The 18,984-nt window shown below is 37.1% G+C and overlaps 1 protein-coding gene across 1 annotated transcript in view; it reads left to right on the forward strand.

The window, feature by feature from the left end:
- The window catches only part of negr1 (neuronal growth regulator 1), a 434,855-nt gene extending 423,858 nt beyond the window's left edge, over positions 1 to 10,997 (forward strand). Inside the window, exon 7 of the mRNA XM_073063112.1 lies at positions 6,558 to 10,997. Within this exon, the coding sequence (XP_072919213.1) occupies positions 6,558 to 6,658 (101 nt within the window). The 3' untranslated portion in view covers positions 6,659 to 10,997. The remainder of the gene's footprint in view (positions 1 to 6,557) is intronic.
- The last annotated feature ends 7,987 nt before the right edge of the window (positions 10,998 to 18,984 follow it).

An 18,984-nucleotide genomic window follows, 5' to 3' on the forward strand; every position in this document is an offset into this window, starting at 1 on the left:
GATATTTTGGGAAAATTGAACATCAGACAAAGAAAATATTCAGTATTCTGCTGGGAGACTACACAACTTCATTGGATTCTACTGTAAGTTAGACAGACAGTGGGGCCTTCTGATTGTTTCTGATATTGGACACCTCAGAACCAGCCAATGTCTTGCACTCTGTCTGTTCTAATAATATCTGTTCTTATCCTGGATGTGATACTAGTTCCTTTATCACTTGTGTTATCTATAAAAGCTTCCATGGCATTTAACAATTGCGTAGTAGGAAATGTATTACTTGCTTTTAGAATCTTATTATATGTACAAAAAACAAACAGCAGAAGTTACAAAGTGACGTTGATAGTGTCCTTAGAAAAGCTTAAGATTAATTACCAGATACATCCAAAGCCGAGCTTAATTTCAATATTAATAGTAAGCTGAAGGAGCAATTGCAGGTTGATGGCTGTCTTTGTGTTTTCAAAAGCTTTGGAAAGGTTGTTGAGGTGAACCAATTGATGGCAGTGCTTTATTGTGATAGCACCACATACAAATGCTAAGATGGCATATTACAATGCAAGTTGCATAAATTGCACAGTATTTTTCCTGAATATCATTGATATATTTCCCACCATATGTTTATACAGATCTCAGTGCAGATAAAAAAACCATTTGTACAAGCCACCTTGACTTTTCATTTTTTGCAGGCAGTTTATTTCATGGTGCTATTGTACAATATGTGAATACTTTGAAGGACACTACTCCTTTTATGTTGCCACCCAGTACTGGTGTTCGTCTGTTATCATCTGTCTGTCAGTAATTGTTTGCTGCATTATCTTTCCTAACCTGATGAAAGATATATGTCATTTCTGTTTTTCTTCCTCTCCCCTTTTTGTAGAACTAATTGAGCCAACTAGTTTTACTAGTCAACCTAGTCCTCCCCTAACTACAGGTCAGTATACCCGCATGCATTTAGCCAGATTCTTTTAATACTTTTATTTTATAAACTGAGAGAAAAGTGGGAACATTAATTACATTTGTTGTATGTTACTGTTTTTGGCTTAATTTTTGAAGAGTAATATTCCATTTTCAGATTCAGTCATCTGTTGCATTTAAAAACAAGTAGGAAGGAAAATTTAATCAACAGGTTCATGAAATTCTGAAGCTTGCTTACAATCTGTTGTTTCTCTAATCATCTTCTTTGCTGCCTAATTAATTCTGACTATTATCTGCAAATTATGCACCTGCTTACCACAGTGCCTACTTCATGATCACTTCATTTGAACACTCACATTCATATTGCAGCTTGCTAGTGAATTAGAGATTGTTATTCCAGAGTAGTGACCTGCATTCCCAATTAAAAGCTCAATATGTCCAAAAGATCAAAGAGTATTTAAGTAGCATTAATATGCTTTGGGAAGTTTAAATAGTGAACAAGTGTTGTTTCCCTATTAAATATCAAGAAAACAGTGAAATTTGATTTTATGCTTCTTTAATGTAACTCTAAGGATATCACACATTAATAATTTATTTTATATAATGCACAACAAACCTCTTTTTAATGTAATAATTTTTGAAACTGAGACTTACTGAAGCTCTACATTTATTGGATGGAAAACTGAATATGGGCTGCAAGTGCAATTTCAGGAAATATACCCCAGAAATATCCTTTATTCTAATAACAGAATAACAGCTGGTGTAGAGTTCAAAGCACAGTTTTGTTGATTTCTACAGTTAATTTTCCTTTCCCCTTTGTTTAAAGTGCTTAGAATTTGCTTTTGCTTTATTTTAACACCATCATCTTGACTGATGTTTCACCCATCTCGCTAATTGTTTTATGATGGACTTTTACTTTATTATTAGGTACATATCCAGCAAATAGCTACTTGTGTGCTGAAGGTCATCTCGCCCCATCTGTAAAACTGTAATCTTGCATAAGCAACCACCTTTGAGGATGACAAAACACATTGATAGTGACCTGGAAATTATGTTTTTGTTTCACATTTCAAAATGGTTAGAAATGTCACTTGACATAATGTACCTACTTCCATTTGGTTTTCTGTTGGGGTGAGGGTGAACAAAGAGAAATTAATGGGTCTGGGTCAGCAATTTAACATTTCTACAGAATCATGGGTTTAGTGAGTTGAACGTTATTTCTTTGTCCCAAGAATTGTATACGGAATTCATCTGTAGCAATAAAGGCATTGCTACCTGCAACACCAATGATTGCTTTGGTTGTGGATGTAACACTGAAACTTCAACAGCACTGTTAATAAATGTGATGTGTGTTTATTGTGTAGCCTCCTGGTAAGCCTCAGGCTAACTCAGCTCTCTTCCATCTGGGGGAGCAGCCTTCGGCCCTGCCAAACTGGGTAATCAGCTTGTGTAGATGCTGCGTGATGTCCCCACCATGCCAAATAACAGACAGTACACCATATGCGATTAAATGATAACACTTTATAAATCTTACTAGAACTGTGATTAATGGCGATATATGAAAGAAAAGGCGCCAGAACTTATCAAAGTCCAACCACTTTGTGCACAACCCGTTGGAGCTCAGTTAACGAAGTCTTCTTGCCACCATTCAATATCCTCCAACTTCCTCGACCCGCCGCCTGGGACCAACAATGGTGGTCAACCAGACGCTCCACATGAATCTGTCCTTGTCTGCTCTTCTCGCTGAAAACCCTGAGCCTCGGACCCCCACCCAGCTTACAACATTGCATCTTCTCCCTCTAACCCCCTTGCGCTGTCTCCCCAAATGTCCGCGAAACCTCAGCTCACAGACCCACAAGATGGAATAACATCTATCCCAATTGGTTAACAAATGAATATAATTCCCATTATCATCAATCATAACCCAAGCAAGCTTCGAGAGAAAGCACTCTCTCACCAGTTAGCAGAACAAAGAAGCATTTTTACTTTTAACCAACAAAGAAACCATTTTGATCAACACACGCAGTAACATAAAGAAAGAAGAAATCCCCTTACAATTGTAATTTGGTGATGGATGTTTACCATGGACCAGGTGGTGTGAAGAGTCTGTTTCCATGTTAAATCTCTCTGTAACCCTATGACTCCATGCTATCTATCGCTACTCAAAGACCCTAAACACTCAGTTTCATATGCTATGCTAGACCGTGCAAAGAAAAATACAAGTTATGTGTATCATTGACTCTGTTTCCTGAGATGATGGTTGGAGGGGAGGGAACCCCAAGGGTTAGGGCACAAGCAGTGGAGCAGAGCCTAGAGGAGTTGAAAGCAGTTTGTATTTCAGGACTTGAAAAAGTTGAGATGTCTATGGTTGGTATCTGTAAGTGGTGTTAGCCTCAGTGAATGACTAGGGAGAGTATGGTCAAGAGAATGTTCAGTGGGAGGTGCACTAGGAGTTATGCACCTGGTGCTGTGTTTGGATGAGGACCAGAAAATGGGGTTAAGAGCTCAAAGAGATGTGCATAAATAATTAAATTAAAATGAATTTACTTACTTTAGGTTCCCAGGAGAAAGCTGGGGCCTCCTTGAGAACTTGCATTTTATGTTTTAGCAGCGTACTTGAAAGCTATTTGTTCAAGGTGGGTCCAATGAATCGCCAACCACCAGAAAAAGGTTCCTCAATAATGTCGGTGGAAGATGTGGAAATGTATTGTTTTTGATAAAGTGATTCACAACAAGAAGTGGCAGGTTGAATTGCCAGAGTGAAGCAATTGAATTTAGAAGTTATTTTATCTGCATCTCAGTTAAGGAGAAATCTACTACACATCTGAATTTCAAGACTTTCTTGTCCTTAAGCATCATACTTGCACAGCGAAAAGATGCACTTCACTTTAATTTATAAATACTCATCATTTTAGCATACTATGTATTGAAAAGTTAATAGCTTGGTCAAAGTAACAAAATTAAAACAAGACATACCAGGAGTTAAACATGAGACCTACCTTAATTGATTTTGGGATAGTCACCAGGATGTTGCTCTGATGAATTTCAGAAGCACTTAGACATTATCTTATTACGTAAAATCACATTAATTTTGTGCTATAGAGTTCTTGTTGTTTTCTTGTGTTGCTGAATGGCATAAATACTTTAAAGCAAAAAAAACCATTAAATTACTTATATCTTTCATTGCCCCTTTTTTTTGATTCCAACTAAATTATGCTGTTCTTTGAGAATCTCTTATCATGGGAAACTTGAATGACCCAAATAAGTAACTTAAATTCTATCTATTCTGGATTATTTTTGACAAATGAGATATTGGGAATGCATAAATATTTAACAGCTAGTGAAATTTGACAGCCTGTAATCCCAAAAAAATTTAACTGAATTCAAATGGTTGCCTTGTGACAGGTGAACACCAAACTACTTATATTCCTTTCCCAATATGCATCAAAACATCTGTGAAATCCATTTTTTTTGCATTGTTCACTTTAAAGATCTGTCCTGTTGATTTGCTCCACAAGCTTGTTAGTCTTTGTGTGAAAATCTTCCTTCTGACTCTTCTTTCTTCTTCCTTTCTCATTTTAAGCTTCATTTATTGTCTCAAACCATCATCATTGGAGCAATTTTTCAGTTACACTTTGTTAATAGTTTCAAGAAACAACCTCAGGAAATTGTTACTAGAGTTATTATTCATTTACCTACAGACATTTATATGTTCTATTTAGTAATAATTTTATGTATTTCCATCTTTGAAAAAGAGTTTTTGCACTATTTTACAATTAACTGTTCAGTCAGAGAGTAACACATCAGAATATTTATGTGCCATTGAGAGTCTGTTAAAATACAGTGTAAACTCTAAGAAATTTTGTTTGATTCTGTCCATTGGCTCAATCTGGTATTTTGATTTACGTCACCTTATCGAAGATGGTAATGAATTTTGTCGATGTGGGTCAAAGACAGCTGAGGTATCGAGTCCACCTCAGGAAACAGACTTGCCACTGACATCTTAAATAAACACACTGACCCTCATATTTACCTCAACTATACCTCCTCCCACCTTGCCTCTTGTAAGAGTGCCATTGCTTGACTGTCTAATACGTGGCTTCCCCATTGCCATCCATATACACATCTCCTCATTTCTGGCACGTCTGTGCTGACTGCTTGCCCCTCCCCAACCTCTCCTCTGACAAAACAGCAATAGAGTTCCATTGGTCATCATATTTCACTGCCAGCCTAAGCATCCAACACACCTACCATATCTCTGCCATTTCTACCAGCTCCAATGTAATCACACCACCAGTCACATTTTACCCTTTCCCTCTTCCTACTTTGTACCGAGTCACTCTCTTTGTGACTCAGTGATCCTCTCTTCTATCCCCATAACCTGGCAGTGGCTGCCACACTGTCCCTTCACTTCCACCTTTGCCACAATCTAGGGATCTGCACTGCACTTCCACGTGAGGCAGACTTTCACCTGGACCTCTTCCACCTAGTCTACAGGATTCTATTCTCTTGTATGGCCTCCTCAACGCTGATGAACCCAAGAGTTGAAAAGGCAACTGTTCTGAGGAATGACTGCACCGGCTATCTTGAGCTTCCACTTGTATGTTATTTTACCTCTCTTCCTACTCTCATGCTGACCTTCATTGCTATGGAGAGGCCAAACATAAATTGGAAGTACACCATCTCATATTCTGATAGGTTAGCTTACAACCTAATAATATGAAGAAGACAATTTCTACATTCAGGTAGCCCACATAAATAACTGTTCTCTCTTTCTCACACACTCACCCATCCACTCAGTTTTCTTCTCCACTTGTAAACCTTTTCCATCCTCCTTCCTCCTCCCCCACTTTATTTCATCTACCCATTATTCCCTCCTGATCCGTTTCTGTCCCACCTTCCACCAACCCAGCCCTTTTCCTGTTATATACTGTACTCACAATATTTCTTCTTCCCTCTCATTCCTGATACAGTTATGTGACCCAAAATGTTGTGAAAGGTCTCATGCCTAAATATCAACTGCTTATTCCTGTCCATACGTGCTGCCTGACTCCAGCATTTTGTGTGTGAGTGTGTGTGTGTGTCTGCAGAATCTCTTGTGTTTATGACTTGCACCTTTTGCCTCCAGAGATGTTTGAACTGAGTTCATCTATCATCATTCTGCCTTTTGTTAAGATATGGCAGGATATCCATTAATGTTAACTTTGGAATAATACCTTCCTTTAGTATCTCTAAATATACGAATATCAGCTAAGAGCAATACTGGGCTTGACTGTGAGTACTGAATTTGAAAAGTCCAGCAACTTTTACTGCCTAGGCTCACGTATAAGTACTGGTGTATGAAATAGTTATGGAGGCAGAGTGGAGTGTCTGGAGGTAATTCCACAGGGCTGCCAATACCAAAGTATGATTATTTTATTCCAGCTAGAATCCTAAAAGTCACTATTGTTCTAAAACATGAAAATCTGTACCTAGTCCTAAATCTGCATTTTCTTGATTATTGAGCATCATTTGATTACAAATTTAGCCTCACCTGAAGACTGATGTAACTGGCAGTCCAATAGCTGCTGTGAAGAAGCAGGACCTTAATTAATTGCTTGTGATAAGAAGATGTGAGTAAGGCATGATTTCTCTTATTTTCACAGTGCCATCCAAAGAAAAACATGGAATCCCTGGTGGTGCTGAAGTTATTTTATCCTGGTGGTACCTGGTGATGGGACTATCCTTCCTGGTCAGCACATACTAGCAGAGGGGAAACTTGCCAGCCACAATGAACGTGAGTGGGAAAGCATGAAGAAGTTCAAGAATCACTTCCAAGTGCTGGGAACTGGAAACAATCTGGTACAGTTCATTCACAGAAAGTGTGAGAATCAATCAGCAGTACAAACACAGGGATGTGAAACTTTCCTAGAATTACTGATCATGTAAATGTCTAAATTATATTCTTTACAGGTCTTCATCAAGATTTAACATTGAACTCATTGTCCTCAATCAAGCTTTGTAGGCTGTGGAGTTACTTTTTGAGAACATAATATTGTATTATCTTGCATAAAAGCTGAAATGCTTCACAATTCACATTAGCCGCCCCTCCTCTCTGCATTAAGGTGCTGGTTACATGCAAGAAAAATTATGGCACGCATGAGATATTATAGCCTATAATATGATTTTGTATGCATAATTTCATCATAACTCTACTGGGCATTCAATGGAAACAGGCCTTGTGTATATAATGTTCCAAAGTTTTAACAAGTTTATCCAAATATATAAATCAGGAAAAACACATTTTTGCAACAGAACAGACTGGTATAAGAGAGGAATCCATTTCAATTAATTAGTCATTTTTCTGTAAATTTAACATATTCCAGATTTCCTCTAAAATACCTTATAGTTAAAGAACACTTGAATTCAAGAAAATGAGAAAGAATAAGGATATTGCAGTTGTGCAATAGTAGTGAGCTGCTTCACAGCTCCTGTGATCTGATTTCAGTCCTGACCTCTGCACTGTCTATGCTCACTTTCTCCCGATCATTGCATGGATCTCCCTTCAGTGCTCTGGTTTCCTCCCACATCACAAAGACAAGTGGGTAGATTAGCTTGGTGCTGTAAACTGCACCCAGTGTAAGTGTAGAGGGGGAATTTTCTGGGTACATGAGGGAAAATAGATTACAGGAAAAGTTAAGTGGGAGAATGGGACTAATGGAAATCCTTGGAGAGCCAGCATAGACTTGATGGGCCAAATGGTCTTCAACATGGGAAGGAAAATGCAGGGAATATGGGAATAGATCAGTCATCTATTGTAATTTACCCCCTTCCATTTTCCCTTCGTATTGACATTTTTCATTGTTCTTGTTGGGTCCAGTCCCATAATGATTTTAGAATATTTCATATTTCCCTACAACAGAGAAGGAGGCGATCTGGTCCAATAAGTCAGTGCTGGCCCTCAGAGCCATCTCATCAATTCCATTCTGCAGCGTCCCTGTAATTTATTCTCCTTCATGCACTTACACACTCATTAACTGCTGTCTAATTCTCAAACCACCTTGGCAAGGCTAGGGGTCATTCATGGGGCAGTTAAATACCAGCTAGCATGTCTTGGGATGTGGGGCAGCATAAAAACTTGAAAATGCTAGAAATAGGAAATTATAACACTTTTGGGTATAAGTAGCAACAGAACGAGATCATCTCTATTTGAAAGGAGACTTGGGCCAGAATCACAACTGATCTCTATATGAGAGTGAGAACCTCGATCAGATCTAATTCTAATCTGATAGAGAATCCCAACCAAAATATTAGACTTCATTTATTTTCCAGCTAATGATAACCATTTACTATTTTCTTTTCATTGTAGAATAATTGAGATTTTTTTTTCATTCATATTTTGCATTTAAGATTTAACTCTGTATATACTCCCAGTTTATACTGTAGATGGGCTGATCATACTGAATGAATTTGTGGCTTAAGTACCAATTGCGTGGACTGTCTCTATAACAGCATTTACATTTACAAGTTGTGATCTGTGTGAAGTTGCAGCACATAAAATCAACATGTATTAGTTTGTGAAAGTTAACAAATACTACTGCCTTTTCAAAGTTTCAGCTCATTCTAGAGGTAGAAAATGTAAAAGTCAAAGTTTGCCGCTATATGTTAACAAGAATTCTGCCATTCAATTATGTATTTCACCAAGTGATTACAAGTCCAGTTGGAACAAAGCAAAGTCTTAAATCCAGGCTTCATGACGTCAGAGAAAAGAATCTGCAAAATTCTAAGGCTTTTATTTGTTCATGACATAACTCAAAAAGTAACAGAGCCCTGAAGAGAATCTGTTTTCCAATAATGTCTTCTTCACTGAACCAGGCAATGTTTTAATTAACTGTTGCTCCATTCAAAAAAACAGCTGGAATATCAAATGTTTCCTTCATTGAAGAACAAAAATAACTAGTAAAACAAATCTGAATATTTGAAAGATTGAGATGAATGTGAGTTAGAAAAGCAAAATAGTATTCAATGGGGGAACTATGATAAATATTCTTCCTTTATCATTTTAATTTATTAAAGTGGAACTAACTTTATCCACATACTTAAAGCTTATATAATTTGATTCCTTTGGCATTTGTGGTTAGCCAGATGACCATGGAGCATCATTTGTTTCCAGTGACATCATAAAGAATATGTTTTCTATTGCCCAGCTGCCAACCTAAATCCTCATTTGATGATCAATTTTGCATCTTTATGAATGAGCATTTGGATAGCTTTAATTACAGTACTCATGGAAGGTGGAAGTGAAGCCAAATAGTTGTAAAACATTTACAAGCGTGATAACCTCAATGGAAGAAGTGATACAGTTAGTCACCTTTTTAATCATTTTATCTTTTGCAACAAATCTTTGTTTCAAGAAGATTACATTCACTTTATTGTATTGAACAACTGTAATAATGCAAAATGATGAAACTATTTATAAAGTGCCCTATAATAAAGGTGTAGAGTGGATCAAACAGATCTATTGGCTGCAGATACAAATCTCTAATCATCTGGTGTATGGTGACTATTTCAAAATTCAGAACAGTTATTCTCAATATTGAAACCAGAATGTGTTGCATTCATTTCAGGTTGTGGAAATTATATAATATTTTCTTATTTGTTTCGGATACACATATCACAGGGAAGGCTAGAATTTATGGACCATCCCTAATTGGCCTTATGAAGGTGCTGGTGAGCCTGCTTTTAAAGTGTCATAGTCCTTCTGATGCAAACACTTGCACAGCGTGCTTGTGTGAGTAGTTTCATGTGTTAGACCTTGCACCAAAATGGAACAGTGCTATATCTCTGATACAGACTGGGGCATGGCCTAGAGGCAAACTGCTGGTGGTGATGTTCCCCATCATCTAATACACTTGTCCTTGTTGGTAGTAGAGGTCAACGGTTCAGAAAGTGCTATTTGCATTTTATACCCACTGTAACAATAGCAATGTCAATGATGGAAGGAACTAATATTTAGAGTAGTCAATGGGGTGCTTATCAGGTAGGCTACATTGTACTGGAATAATACAGAGCTTCTTGTGTGTTACTGGAGTTGCACTTTCCTAGAAAAAAAAAGAATTTTCAATCATGACCCTGCCGCATGATTTGTAGATGCTGAGGGGGGCAGTGGATGAGTCACTGCATAAATGCTCCTTAAATTAACTGAAATATGGTTTGAAATAAAGCAAAAATAGATCAAACGGTAAAGCATTTAAAGTTTTATCTATATTGCTTAGCTACTAAAAACAACATTTCTGACACTAAAATTTGCTGCTGAATCAAATTACAGCCAGAGACTAATTGTCCTGAATTGTTTCCACCAAATTACACACATTTGTAACCATTAATACTGCACCTTAATGTGGAATAGCACAAAATGCTCTGTTAAGACTATCCAAAATTTAGGAACAGATATAGATTATTACTACTTGTGTTTTTAGTTTGAGTATGATATCAATACTTTATAAATCAAAAATACTAATTCATTGATATTATAGAGACATTGGTTAGCATCTATGAAGTCTGGACCACTTGATGACTCCTTCAGACAAAGTTGTCTTTTTTTAAGTATTAAGAACATAGCATACATAATAGTACAGCACATTACTGGCCCTTTGGCCCCTGATGCTGTGCTGACATTTTAACTGACTCCAAGATCAATCTAACCGTTCCCTCCCACATAACCCTCCATTTTTCTTTTATTCATGTGCCTATCTAAGAGTCTCTAAAAATGTCTCTAATGCATCTGCCTCTACCACCACTCCTGGAAGCACATTCCACACTCTGTGTAAAAAAAAAACTCTGTATAGTGTAGGGACTATCTAACAATGCCTTGAACTCTTCTGCCTGCCTGAGCTGCCTAATGTGATTTGTGATGTGGAAAGTAGCATTTACAACAATAAGGCAGTTTTTTACCTTTTTTAATGAAATTTCAACAGAGCTATCAAATCTCTTCCTTCACATCAAATTCCGCAGTCACAATCCATCCACTTTAATACGTGAAGTGCTTTCATAAAATATTGTTAGTGTGCTATGCATCAAAAAATTGGACAACTGGGAAGTTAATATATGTAAGAAAATGGTCAGTAAAATTCTTGATTAAAGCAATGAATCTGCTTTAACAATAAATTTCATCTTTAATATTTATTGCAGCACATTTTTACCAAAAATTATGTTCAAATAGTTTTAACTTTTCATTCAACGATAGAGTATTATAGAAGATACAGTAAAAATTACCGAGCTGCGGTCAAATCCTCAATAATAGCTGTAGATACTTGGTCCATTGTGATTTGTAGTTTGATCCTCAGAGTAATGATCTTGGTCTGGGCAATAATATCTGTTACGGTTGGTTTCTAAATTTTTGAGAAAGGCAAGGGAATCAGCTGCCAAGAATCATGATTGCTTTGTCATCACAGTAGACATGTACTGATATTGGATGAAAACAAGTAAACCTTTTGATGTCCTCTCATTGAGCCTATTAATGCTGTTTGAATCTGTGTAAAATTTGGTAACTCAGTGAGGGTCATGACAGCACTGCTGAAGTCGCAACTCATTGTGAGATACATCTTAACATGTGATAGATGAAAGTGGCAATATTCTGTGGACAAGCAGTTTCACATTACCCCTATTTTGCCCTCACCCATTTTATTCTGTCACGCAGCATCACTGTTCATCACAGTAAGTCAGTGCCTTTTGTGGAGAAGTAAGGGATGTTGGAGAAGGAGAGAATATACAGTATAGCTGTATATATTATGTCTACAGTATACTTTGATTATTTAGCTGAAAGATTCTCACTATAATGAGCACTATATTTGATTAGTTTTGGTAAAACCTTTTTTATATAACTCATTAACAGAATTTTTATTACAGGACTATTGCTTTTAGTGTTCAGACACATTTGAATTTGTACACAAGTTCCAGTAGTATGGAAGAAAATCAGGAACAGTATTTACAGAATAGAATTATTTCAGGAGTGCTATTTGGAATTTATCATTTTAACAATGGAAAAGAAATGCCATTCCCCTATCCTATTGGTAAAATCTCTCATGCTAGACCAATTCACTGGGCATTTGAGAGACAATAAGATTTTCTCAGCACTGTGCTAGACTGAGATGCCTGCCAGGTAAATTAATAACTTATTTACAAAATTTCCCTATTCCTTGCACTACACCAATCTCAACCTGACCAGTTTCACTACTGCCCAATTCCCAGGTCCAATTCTGTCAATCCTCCATCCCAAGACCCCACCTGAGAAACAGACCCTGACCTTCATGAGTGGAACACTTCCCACATTCTACCATCTAAACATTGTCAGTCTCCTCCCACCCATCAAAGCATCTCACCATCAATATCATCACCATTATTCCATCAACAGTCTCCTGAGTAACCATCAACTCTCCATTGCACCCTCGTCTTGGACACAGCAGAGGCTCATTTAGGCATCCAGGCACAGGAGTGGGTGGCACTCCTTCAAGAGCAAGATCTTGGGTACAACTGACTCCATCAGGAGACAAAACCCTGAACAGCCATTTGCTGCAGTGGGCATCGTCATACCTATCAGGGTGCACAGGTTTTCTAGGTATGATTGTCTCTGTAATTCACCGTCTTTCTAGAAATGACCCCAAGGCGGGGATCTTGTTCTGATAAATGTGTAAGAATACCAAATACCAAGTGTATGGACTCTAAAATCGCCAATGACAGGGAGGTAAGTTTGAAGGCAACAGATAACCTAAGCGAGCAAAGGTTCAGGATTGTTTAATGTCATTTCCAGTACACAAGTGTAAAGGAGAACAAAATAATTGCTACTCCAGATGTGATGCAGTGCAAAATAAACAAGATAAAGAACACAATAATAATAATAATAAAAAAACACAATAAATATAAATACATAAGATAGCTTATATAAATGGATTAATTGTATGTCCATTAAGTGATACTAGGCACAGGGGTGTCTGTACATAAGGTGACTGACAGGAAATGATAAAGGTATTTGGGGCGTGGAGGGGTGGGTTAGTGGCTGGAGGTGTTGATCAGTAAGTAACGGTTTTTCAGTCTGGTGGTCCTGGTGCGGATAGTACATAGCCTCCTCTCAGACAGGAGTGGGACAAACAGTCCATGAGCACAATGGGAGATATCTTTCATGATGTTACAGGCCCTTTTCTGGCACCTCTCTGTATATATGGTGGGTAGGCTGGTGCCAGTGACGACCCTTTGCAGAGATTTCCAGTCCACAACAGTGCAGTTTCCATACCTGGCAGTGATGCACCTTGTTAGGATGCTCTCCACTGCGTATCTGTAGAATGACACAAGTACAGATGTGCATAGTCCAGCTCTCTTCAGCCTCCTCAAACTAGAGACATTGCTGAACTTTCTTGATTGTGCAGGATGTGTTCTGGGACCATGAGAGATTCTGTGCAATGTGCAATCCCAGGAGTTAGAAACGGCTTGCAGTTTCCACTGTTGTGCCGCCGATGTAAAGAAAGGTGTGAGTGGTGTGAGTTCTCCTGAATTCAATAACAACTCCTTTGTCTTGTTGGCATTGAGGAAGAGGTTATTTGCCTGGCACCAGTCCTCAAGCTCTTCCACCTCCTCTCTGCAGGCTGTCTCATCATTGTTGGTGATGAGCACCACAACTGTAGTGTTTTTGGTGAACTGGACAATGTGATTGCTCAAGTGTTTGTGTAGTCATGTGTGAGAAGAGCGTACAGCACACAGCCCTGCTGAGGATGATGGGGAGGGAGGAGCGGTGGTGCAACCTGACTATCTGAGGTCTGTTGGTTAGGAAGTCCAACACTTAGTTGCACGGTGATGCATTTAGACCGAGGTGTTTGTTTACCAAGGTTTGTGGGACAGTAGTGTTCAATACCAAAATGAAATCCAGAAAGAGCATCTTGATGTACATGAAACGGCAAAAGATCTGGCAAATGGAATGCAAAATGAAAAAGGAGATCACAGAACTTTGAAATACAGTGAAATCTGGTTGACTTATTATTTGGATCACAAAAGGCTCGCAAGCAGATACTGCAAGTAATTTGGAAAACTAACAGAATGGCATTATTAATTGCTAAGGGAATTAAATACAGAAGTTGGAAGGTTATATATTTCATTGCTGAAGCAACATCAGGAGTACAGTGCACATTTCTAGTCTCCAAATTTAAGGAATGTTATTAATGCATAGGAAGCTGTTCAAAGAGAAGCTTTGTGAAACGCAAATCAGTAATAATCAGGTTATCCTTTGAGGAAAGGTTGAGCAAACCAATCTCATTATCCACTGGAGCACAGAAGAGTGAAAGAAGACTTGGTTGAAACAGATAACAGGAAAAGAGGTCTTGACAGGGTGGATGTGGAAGGGATGTCTCCTCTTGTGGGAATCGCTGTTTAAAATAATAGGCTATCCATTTAAGAGAGAGCCATTTTTTTCTCATTCAGAAGGCTATGAATCATGAGATTTCTTCCTTAAAGCAGAATCTTTGAATACTTTTGACCAGAGGTAGGTAGGTTATAGATAAGCAAGGGATTAAAAGATTACCATGGTTAGATAGGAACATGGAGGTGAATTTTAAATCAAATCAGACATGATGTTGTTAAATGTCAGAAGAGACTTGATGGGTCAAGTGGCTTGTTCCTATTGTTAATTCATATATGTGAATTGGAATCATTCTTTTTTCTGATAAGATACGAATTCAAGCTGTGTGTAACTGGTTCTTGTTCATACTCTAAGTTCCTGTTAGGCTGCAGATAGGACACTGCCTGATCCAGTGGATTCTGCTCAATACTCAAAACAACTGCAGCGTGTGTGGATCGTATGAAGAGTCAGAGGCTTTTTCTCAGGGCTGAAATGGCTAGCACGAGAGAGCACAATTTTAAGGTGCTTGGAAGTAGGTACAGAGGGGATGCTGGGGGTAACCTTCTTAAGCAGAGAGTGGAAGGTTAAGAAGTTCATGGAATGGGCTCCCAGTGACAGTGGTGGAGGTGGATACAATAGGGTCTTTTAAGAGACTCCTGGATAGGTACATGGAGCTTAGAAAAATAGAGGGCTATGGGTAACCCTAGGTAATTTCTAAAGTAAGTACATGTTCAGCACAGCATTGTGGGCCAAAGGGTCTTTATTGTGCTGTAGGTTTTCTATGTTTCTACGCTTAAGAACTAGTCTTCCAAATATTGCAGAAACTTGATTGGTAGAAAGCAAATCAAAATGGAACTTGCTTTTGTTTTGTCAAGCAATTCTTAAGTTCCAAAAAAAGATGACGTTAGAGATCTGTTAATTTTAAAATAAAGTAAGGTTACAATAAAAATATATTTTAAAAAAAGAAATGGTCCAGTGCCATTTAAAGCTTGATAGCATGACTACCTTAACAGGAGAACGTTTCTTGGGGACCACTATAAGAAACCAGGTGCAACTGGGTTTAATCTTGACCTCAGTTATTTTCTGCATGGATTTGGTATGCTCTGCCTGTGGCAACATGGGTTTCCGCTGGTTCCTTCAGACATGTGAGTTGAAAGTTAGTTCACTACTGCAGATTGCCCCTAGTCTGTGGTTGAATGCTGGAATCAGAGGGGCATTGAAAGAATGTGGGAAGGTTAAAAAAAAATGGGATGAAAGTAGGATTTGTGTAATTACTTCATGTTTCTGTGACAGGCAGACATGATTAATTTGCATATTCGCATAGACATATAATTCCAAAGCCAAATTCCAAGTTGAAGTTGATGGAACTCTGTTTATAAAATAACCGAGCAAAATAATTTAGCACTTCAAAGATCATCCCAGTGTAACAGAGAGGTCCAAACAAATATTAGAAAATGCAATCATCATCTTGTTTATAATTTCTTATTCAAGTTGTGGAAATTCAGAATTAAATCAAGTTTTTTAATTTTATATCATTGTCTGCCTCAGCAAATTTTCACTATTATTTATTTTCATGTGGTGTGAGAGAAAAAAAAGGAAATATTAATATGATAAAACAATAGCTTATATGAGCAAAGATCATTTCATATATGAGATAATCAGATGTTTTGAATGACAGTGCAACTTTCAGGCAATGTGACTATGTCTTGGAGTCTGGCTTGTAAAGCCGAGCTATTGTTGACCTGATGTGCTGGTGTGCATTACGACCCCACATATCCATACATCCTTCATGTCAAAATCTCTGACACACATATTTTGGCTGTGGAGTATGTTTTCTTTCCAGACTATCAAAATTAATTTTATCTTTGTAAATTCTACTGATGTAATAGTAATATTATTTCCTGTGTGAAGAAGCAGTTGGCTTGGATATTGGATATTAACACTTGGCTGTTTAGTTTTCAATTCAACAATCTTTCATTCTATTTATTTATTTATTTATTTATTTTATTGAGATACTGTGCGGGACAGCCCTTCCAGCTGTGTGAGCTACCCCACCCCCAATAACACCCGATTCGAACCTAGCTTAATCATGGGGCAATTTACAATGACCAATTAACCTACCAACCAGTATGTCTTTGGACTGTGGTCATGGGGAGAGCGTACAAACTCCTTACAGACAGCTACAGGAATTGAACCCAGATCACTAGAACGATAAAGTGTTGTGCTAACCACTGTGCTATTCTGCTGCCCAATTGATTAATGCCAAAAGCTTTCATAAAATCTACAGTTTATAGATCTTATCTACATGGTTAAGAGAGGGAAGAAAACATACACGTAATTGGAGGTGTTAGAGTGAACTGAATGCACAATGCAGACATTTAGTAGGTGGTTAGACTATAAAGTTTTCTTTAACCATTTTAGATTTCATGAGCACAATGCAAAACTTATTAGAATAATAAGTCAAGTTAAATCCATTAAAAATTAACACTCACAATCTAATTATTTTCAGGCCTTTGAGTAATAGTACTTGTTCCCTTTCTTCTATTTCCTTTCCTCTTACGTTCTATGAGTTTTAATCAGAAAGAAAGCTTGACATCACGATCACTTTCTGATTATTTCTTCATCTTCACTCTTACTCTTTTGAACCTGGGATTTTTGCTGTCTGCAGCTGGTTTATGAATAATATATTTTTAATATTTTTTTATTTTTAGGGATAATTTTGTATGACCTGTTGAGAGCCTAGGACATTATCATGAGTACTTGTAGGCTAACTATCATGTAGGTGAGTTTCACAACAGTGGAGGCTTACACACCCTTGACTCAGTCATCTGTGTCATAATCCTTGCCAAACCTGCACCCTCACGCAGTCAGAATAGTAACTCCTTAAAGGTGAGATAGCACTTGATGTTTAAAACAGTTTGACAAGGCAATTGACAGCTTGTCAATTAAACAATCAGAGCAAATAACAGTGTCTTATTTTTTCCTTAACTGGCTCTCTATGACTGAACCCCCTTTCAGATCTTAAAGCAGTATGAATATACAATTATTACTGATGATTCTGCAGTAAAACTGATTATTGATAAATTAAAAACATAGCTCAGCTTTTCAGACAATATTTCAGCAGACTAAATCTCCTTGAAGTGAATGGTTGTCAATGTCTACACAGGTATTTGTCCATTTATCAAATCCTGGTTCATGCTTAACATTGGTTAAAAATAAGTATGCATGACTGTTTTATCCTCTTCCAAAGTGATTTCAGCTCAACAAATTTGCATATTGATTTATAATTTAAAACAATGTGGACAAATTTAAACAGTCAGGTCTTGGAGATATTTCTTGCAACAAATGCACTTTAATCATGACTAATGTTTATAATAGCATTAAGATTTAGCATCTAACTAAATGCAGAGAAACATGAAGAGTGCCCACCATTACTTACCAAACCAGATGGAAAAATAAAGCTGGTAACAATATTTTTTACCATCATTCTAAGGACAGGTAACTCTAATTGAAATGTGACAGCATTATTCAGTTATAATTCACTTTCTATTATTTACTGGGTCTTTTTATTATTGATTCTAAAGTACCAATCACAAACCAATGTATCTTACAGAAATAATAATAATAATAATAATAATAATAATAATAAATAGTTTATTGATACCAAGTGGGAAATTCTTTCATTATAGCAGCAACATTTAAAAACACACATAGCAGTGTGAATACAAACTTAAACTTCCTTTTACTACTAAATATCTAAATTAACAATAAAATGGTCAGGATTCATCAATGGCCATGTATTTTAAGAAGAGTTAATATGAAAGGAAGTTGTCTGCTTTAAGACTGAGTGCATCTGCTTCATTTTCTTTTGTTTTTGCTCTGAGCTATTTGCTGCTGGCCTTGAATTTCGAATGCATTGAGATGGCACATGTTCAAGATGGTATTTTATTAAAACTGTAAATTAAAATCCTTAGTTCCCTTTATACAAATTAAATCAAGTTAAGATGAACAATGAAATGGAAAAATCTATAGTTTAATTGTGAAAGTACAAAAAGAATTTCATGTGCCGTAAATTAAATTCTGAGGCTGCAATAACTCATTTTCCAAAATTTATTCTGATAACGTCTCTCTTTGCAGCTGAACTAGTAATTTTCTACACCATCACATTTGTATTTGAAATTCAAAAGTAAAATAAAACTTCATGTTTTATTTTTCTTTAAAATTCCTGTCTTTAATTTTTACATGCAGGGCAACTACTCCACACATTTTTAGTAAGTGTGATTCTAGCTTCCAAACACAAGTCTGCAAGGTAGAATTTAGATAGCAGTTCAGTTCCTGTGCTTTGAGGATTAGTTACCCATTTTACTTAAGCATCATATCTAATTTGAAGATCAACATGGAAGTTGTGACCAATATCTCTTTCTCAGGTAAGATAAGTTAATTGTTCTTTTTTAATAAGATTCTTCTATTCATGGATTTTCTTTTACAAATCTGGTGCTCCCCGTGTGGATTTGTTCTGGGTCCACTGCTCTTGGTGATTTTTGATAAATGACTTGGATGATAAAGTGGAGGAATGGGTTAGTAAGTTTGTAGATGAAGTGAATGTTGTAGCTGTTGTCAATACTGTAGAATGTTGCTGTAGTTTACAATGAGATATAGACAGGATGCAGAGTTGGGCGGAGAAGTGGCAAATGGAGTTCAATACAGTA

Source organism: Hemitrygon akajei, chromosome 12, assembly GCF_048418815.1.
Source record: "Hemitrygon akajei chromosome 12, sHemAka1.3, whole genome shotgun sequence".
NCBI classification, from domain to species: Eukaryota; Metazoa; Chordata; class Chondrichthyes; order Myliobatiformes; family Dasyatidae; genus Hemitrygon; species Hemitrygon akajei.